This window comes from Gnatocerus cornutus, chromosome 9 (assembly GCF_029298725.1).
Source record: "Gnatocerus cornutus isolate USDA-ARS CGAHR chromosome 9, icGnaCorn1.1, whole genome shotgun sequence".
Classification (NCBI taxonomy): Eukaryota; Metazoa; Arthropoda; class Insecta; order Coleoptera; family Tenebrionidae; genus Gnatocerus; species Gnatocerus cornutus.
This window is the reverse complement of record NC_142241.1, coordinates 11,534,341-11,540,460: the sequence shown is the minus strand read 5'-3', so window position 1 is coordinate 11,540,460 and position 6,120 is coordinate 11,534,341. Positions and strand designations below refer to the sequence as shown.

The 6,120-nt window shown below is 37.2% G+C and overlaps 2 protein-coding genes across 2 annotated transcripts; one reads left to right on the top strand and one right to left on the bottom strand.

Annotated features, from left to right (window-relative positions):
- The first annotated feature begins 52 nt into the window (after positions 1-52).
- Positions 53-1,413, top strand: Ran (RAN, member RAS oncogene family). The gene is made up of 3 exons (XM_088046324.1): positions 53-181; positions 467-907; positions 957-1,413. The coding sequence occupies exons 2-3, from the start codon at positions 476-478 to the stop codon at positions 1,170-1,172; spliced, it is 648 nt and encodes a 215-aa protein (XP_087902450.1). The 5' UTR covers positions 53-181; positions 467-475; the 3' UTR covers positions 1,173-1,413.
- A 168-nt stretch (positions 1,414-1,581) lies between these two features.
- Positions 1,582-4,006, bottom strand: mEFTu1 (mitochondrial translation elongation factor Tu 1). The gene is made up of 4 exons (XM_088046321.1): positions 3,825-4,006; positions 2,796-3,776; positions 1,885-2,086; positions 1,582-1,840 (listed from the first exon to the last, which is right to left on the bottom strand). The coding sequence occupies exons 1-4, from the start codon at positions 3,856-3,858 to the stop codon at positions 1,654-1,656; spliced, it is 1,404 nt and encodes a 467-aa protein (XP_087902447.1). The 5' UTR covers positions 3,859-4,006; the 3' UTR covers positions 1,582-1,653.
- Positions 4,007-6,120: the final 2,114 nt, after the last annotated feature.

Below are 6,120 nucleotides of genomic sequence, written 5' to 3'. Positions count from 1 at the left end.
ACTGATCGGTGCTAAATTATCATTCAATTTCCTCAAAGTGTGAAAAACAGGCGGGCTCCACACTCGTCATTCCCATCATTGAAGGGAACGCCATTGTGATCCCTAACGACTGAACGAAGAAGCAAAAGTTATCCGTGATTTTCGTCTCCATCGGTGTTTATCGGACGTTTTTACCCCGCAGGTAATTTCATTTTTCTCCATTCTTTCCTTTCCACCAGTTATTTTTACACTGATACTAATATTAACAGAGAAAAATATTCCCAAAGTCGGTAACTCAGTTCCAAAATCCTGTGATACGTTCTCAAAGCGCCATTTCCCACAAAAATTAAAACTTTCCAAAACGTGCTCTCCAAACTCGACACAAACAACCCCCTTAATCATCTTTCCACGTTTTCCCCAAGAAAAACCCCCGGGAAAGCCAATTACTCATCGAAAATTCTAGACTTTATAACCGTCATTTTCACAGGTGTCAAACATGGCTCAAGAACAAGAAATGCCCACGTTTAAATGCGTCTTGGTTGGTGATGGAGGTACCGGAAAGACAACCTTTGTTAAACGACATTTAACCGGTGAATTCGAAAAGAAATACGTGGCGACTTTGGGGGTAGAAGTCCATCCTCTTGTCTTTCACACAAACAGAGGTGCCATCAGGTTCAACGTTTGGGATACCGCTGGACAGGAGAAATTCGGGGGGCTCCGTGATGGCTATTACATCCAAGGACAGTGTGCTATTATCATGTTTGATGTTACATCTCGTGTTACCTACAAAAACGTTCCAAACTGGCACAGAGATTTGGTCAGAGTTTGTGAAAACATCCCCATTGTGTTGTGTGGCAACAAAGTAGACATCAAGGACCGAAAAGTCAAAGCTAAGAGCATTGTTTTCCACAGAAAGAAAAATCTCCAGGTTTGTTTACCCAGCATTGAAATCACTTTTTCCAATTATCACTTTGCAGTATTATGACATCTCAGCTAAATCAAACTACAACTTTGAGAAACCGTTCTTGTGGTTAGCAAGGAAATTGATCGGAGATCCTAACCTAGAATTCGTGGCCATGCCTGCTTTGGTGCCTCCAGAAGTGACGATGGACCCCCACTGGCAACAGCAAATTGAAAAAGATCTCAAAGAGGCTCAGGAAACTGCACTTCCAGAGGATGATGAGGAACTTTAAATTAGTACTACTTTTCTATTAACTTTTTTTTTTAAATTATTTAACTAGTGTTGTTTCACTATGTTCTTTATAAGCCTGAGAAAGCAAAATGTTTTCATTATGTTTCATTATCAACCTGCGATAGAAAAATTGTTAAAGTTTGACCTAACCTCGGCGCTCTGTAAATTAGATAAATATTTTTTTAAATATCTTCAGTATGTAAACTCCCTGTTAATTTAAGAAATAAATGATTTTTCACTAATTTCTGTTGTCCACTTACCATCAGAAGCGTCTGTAGGTACTCCATTTTCAACACCACTAAAAATCTTGTTGAAGCAGTTAACAAATATTTACCAAAGTAGTCTAAAATTACACAAAAGTGTCTTAAAACTTGTTATCTCAACAAACAGGTTTTTACAATATCAGCAAATCTTGTGATTTAAATTTTATTGGTACACAATACAAATTAACTTAAAGTAACGTTAAAGCTATCATCAAATTACTACTTTTGTGCTTGGCTCCTCTTCTCCCTCGCTTTCTTCCCTTCCACCAACTGCACTCTTTCAGCTTCTGACAATAATGGTAACGTTTTGGTAACCACACCAGTGCCCAAAGTTTGGGTACCATCTCTAAGAGTGAACCTTTGACCTGGTTCCAGCACCATGGGACGCATGAGCTTTAAAACCAACCTAAAAACCATATTAGTACTAAACCAATTTAGCGAACAACATACTTGGAGTCTTCTCCTGGCATAACCATTTCTTTATCAGGAACGATAACCTGAATGGCACAGTCCCACGTTCTGCAGAACATCTGCAACTGGATGAAGGAGGTGAAGGGTTTGGTTCTGCCACCCTCGTCTTTGCTCAAAATGTATACTTGAGATTCTATATGGTCGAAGCTTTTTACGGTTCCTGGTTTTGCCATGACCATACCTGGAATTAAAAAAATTGAAGAGTTTGGAGAAGACAAAATTGTGGTAGGAAATTACAAAATCGAGCCAATGCCATTTGGGATTATTATTACCATCAGCCGGTTATTTACGATATTCAGTGCTCGAAACGTAAACGTTTCGGTGAAAAATTGCAAATTATATGTTATTTGTTTATTTACCATTACGTTAGAGTTCTCTGACATTCAAGACACTTTCGGTTAGTCGCGACTCGGTTGATTTCAGTGAGTTTGTGTGGAAGTGCAAGAAACATGCTGATAAACGTGTTAACTCAGTTTGTTGTCTTCTGCCATCAGACGTCTAAAGATGGGGTTAATCCAAATCATCCATTATTTAAGGTAAATTGCATAAGAATCAATATAAGGAGGTCTCAAATTGGAAAACCGAGTATCAGGAGTCCCAGAATTGAAATTTAATGTGGTAGCCCTGCCTTTTGACACCAGTTGTCATGTGAAGATGTCACGGTCGACGTTAGACAGAGCTACCAACATGAAAAAACATTAGCGATTCAAATAAGTTTTGGCTGGGAGTCTGAGCTCTTTTATGAGCCACCTGTTGGAAGTAGTAATTGCAAATGCTCCACCACTTGCCTTGGAATTACCTCCTTTTCTCTAGCAAGAAAACCACACTGATATGTTACATGACCACACATCAGCACAAGATCTTGCACTTCTCTTCCCTCTTTTTCTTACCTCTCTTGATATCATCCCGTTTCACCCCTCTGACAAGGGCCCCCACTTGGTCCCCAGCTTGTGCCTCATCTAAGATCTGATGGAACATCTCAACTCCTGTTACAGTACTCTTGAGCACCTTGTTGTAGCCAACAAATTCGCAATCGTTGCCCTTTTTGACGACCCCTCGTTCTAATCTCCCTGTTACTACAGTCCCGCGTCCTGGAATCGAATACACATGTTCAACTGGTAGCAAAAATGGTTTGTCCAGTTCTCTGATGGGAGTGGGAATGTAACTATCCACTTCTTGTAACAGTTTCATAACAGCTTCCGCTCCAATATCGGGTTTTTGTCCTTCCAAAGCACACAGTGCTGAGCCCGCAATAATCGGAATTTTATCCCCATCAAAGCCCATCTGTGTTAAAAGCTCTCTGATTTCCATCTCTACCAGCTCAACCATTTCTTTGTCGGCGGCGTCGACCTTGTTGATAAATACCACAAGGTGCTCAACACCGATTTGTTTAGCTAGAAGTAAATGTTCGCGGGTTTGGGGCATCACGCCATCAGTGGCGGCTACAACTAAAATCGCACCGTCCATCTGTGCAGCCCCCGTGATCATGTTTTTAATATAATCAGCATGACCTGGACAGTCAGTGTGTCCGTAGTGTCTATTTTCAGTCTGATACTCAATATGGGCTACATTAATAGTAATCCCTCTCGCTTTTTCTTCAGGTGCGTTATCAATATCTTGGTACCTCTTAACTTCAGCTAACTTCTTATCAGACAAAACTTTAGTAATCGCAGCTGTTAGAGTAGTCTTCCCGTGATCAACATGACCAATAGTTCCCACATTACAATGTGGTTTTGTCCGATCAAACACTTTCTTTTCAGCGTAGAAACGGTTTTGATTAAATGAAGGGATGATGTATTGGATAATTCGAGTTTTGTGGTGCAGTTTTAACGTGTCATTTAGTAAAAACTGCCGTACGGATCTCTGCACAACTAGAAAAAAAAATAACCTCACTTTTCTACAGGGGTAAAATAGTTTACCTGGAAGATTGCGCGCAATTATTAGAGATGCCATTTTTGTCGCTTTTTAAAGAAAAACTGTTCAACTTCTAACGGCAGATTAAACGTAGAGTCTACTTAATTTACCACATGAGACATTATTTAATCGTAAATATGGCGGAGCCGGAGAAAATTGACAGATCTGGGGACTTTCTCATCGGAAAAGTCCCTAGATTCAGAGGGAACGTTCAAACAGGGTAAAATTGGAGAAAAAATCGTAGGGGTTGAAATCATAATTTTTTTCATATATTTTTTCATATATTTTTTCATATATTTTTCAAAATTTGTTGAGATTATCTAAGTATTAGTATTACTTTTTGAAATGTTTAAATTTATTTAAATAAACACAAATGTGTTTTACTGGTTGTCTAAATATAATTTGTATAATTTAATAAATTAATTTCTGCAAAAATTACACGCGCGGCTACATGTTTTCCACATGTCTGCAATATTGGAGACGTTTTTGTACTTATAGAGGTATTTTCATTCCGTGCTATTATAATTTATGCTGAAATGCAGTCGAGCACATTGCACATGTTCTTACAATATTATTTAGAAAATGTAGAGACTTCGCTTATTGACATTTTAACAGTTGAATTTCATTAAATTACAGCTTTTCAAAAATAGGATCAGTGTTATATTACATTTACGACATTTTGCTCCACTTGTTTATCATTATTTTTAATTTCCTATTTCTCACGCAGAGGCTTTAAAAAAAATCTGATTACTTTTTAATTTTTGAGTTTATTCGACTATAAATTGTACAGTTTTATTCTTCAACATTTTTTAATAGACCCCCACTCTTCATTTCCATGAATTTATTAACCGTTCATATTTTTATTCAAAGTTTATCGAGCGTTGATGTTTTTTATTGATCGTTTATATCACTTTTATTGCAAATTGTTCGATTTAGTATGACTTTTAATTAAAAAAGTCTTGTAATAAATCCGATTTCCTACTCATTTTTATGAAAAAAGCCAATTTTTCCAGCATCAAATTAATAGACCGTGTAAATGCTTGTATAACGGAAAAGTTAAAACTAAATATCTAATGAGGGAAATTGCTTTAAGCTTTAACATATTTTATGAAAATCATACGTGAGGATAATTGCAGAGAGATTTTATAACTGTGTCATTTGCTACTGAGGATTCTAAAATGTCTTCGTTCGTTTTTGTATTCCATTTCATGCGGTTTCCCGACTTTTTCGACAACAATACCAATGTCTGAGTTATGAAGTCATTACTTCGTTAGTGTCAAACGTAATTTTGTTCCTTTGATGGTATGTAAGCACAAATTTACCGTTGTGTACTGACGCTGTACATTATTATTAATTCTAATTATCTATTATTTTATTATCAGAAATGTCACTGATGGTACTAAATAACAAGCAACGGTTTAGAAACATTAATCATCTTATTTATGCCTGTCTTTCTTAGCGTGCATTTAAACAAGAAGTTAACGAGACGGTCTTGATTAGCACGTCTTCGGATATTTTCAGTACCCGATAAAATTCCCGGATTTCTAAATGAATGTGGTTACAGTAGTGTAACTGTTTCCAAAAATGCTTTCAAGTCCCAGATGTCGCAGAAGTCTCAATTTGCTTTTCATACTTTTTACGCAAGTATGCGTTTCAGGTTACCATATTGAGCTGTTTTTCTCGTTTTATGAAACAGTTATGTGACTGATGGGAATGCTGAACGTTAGAATGGTTATTGCGCCAAATTTATAAAGCGCAGTATGAATATTTTTTCCAGGAATGTTATGCCGAGCTGTTTTGCATAGTCCGAATCAAACAATTCACAGCATGTCGGTTATTACCACAAATGACAGCAGTACACGAAAAGTGCAAAAAAATGGTGATACCCATCAAAAACGTGATAATAACCATAACAAACAATACGTAATCATGGTCTTCTCACAATTAGAGTAGCACAATACGGACTCTTCCCTACAAGGACTCTTCCTCGGTATTAGATTTAATGGTAAACCGACATTACGTTATCTTATAATTTTATTCTTTTACATCAACGTTTTGATTGCTGTCGGACGAAGCTATCATTTCCAGCCCATTCTCACGAATTAATGGGAATATCTGTTCCGTGCACGAGAGTTGCTTTGTTAACAGATAACCGCTTGAATTTCGATGTTCAATACAGTTTGATTTATTTAAGCATTCATGTGGTTACATGGATGTGTGTGAAATTTCGATAATACCAGCGATTACCATGTGCTGAACGTTGCTAACACTTACGATGCAAACGTGAATAGACTTACCCGT

Excerpts from the sequence above, each read along its gene's own strand:
- Ran (XM_088046324.1), top strand. The coding sequence starts at position 476 with ATGGCTCAAGAACAAGAAATGCCCACGTTTAAATGCGTCTTGGTTGGT. Across the intron at positions 908-956 it reads ACAGAAAGAAAAATCTCCAG|TATTATGACATCTCAGCTAA; the intron begins GTTTGTTTACCC and ends ATCACTTTGCAG.
- mEFTu1 (XM_088046321.1), bottom strand. The coding sequence starts at position 3,858 with ATGGCATCTCTAATAATTGCGCGCAATCTTCCAG. Across the intron at positions 3,777-3,824 it reads AATTGCGCGCAATCTTCCAG|TTGTGCAGAGATCCGTACGG; the intron begins GTAAACTATTTT and ends TTTTTTTTCTAG. Across the intron at positions 1,841-1,884 it reads ATGCCAGGAGAAGACTCCAA|GTTGGTTTTAAAGCTCATGC; the intron begins GTATGTTGTTCG and ends TATGGTTTTTAG.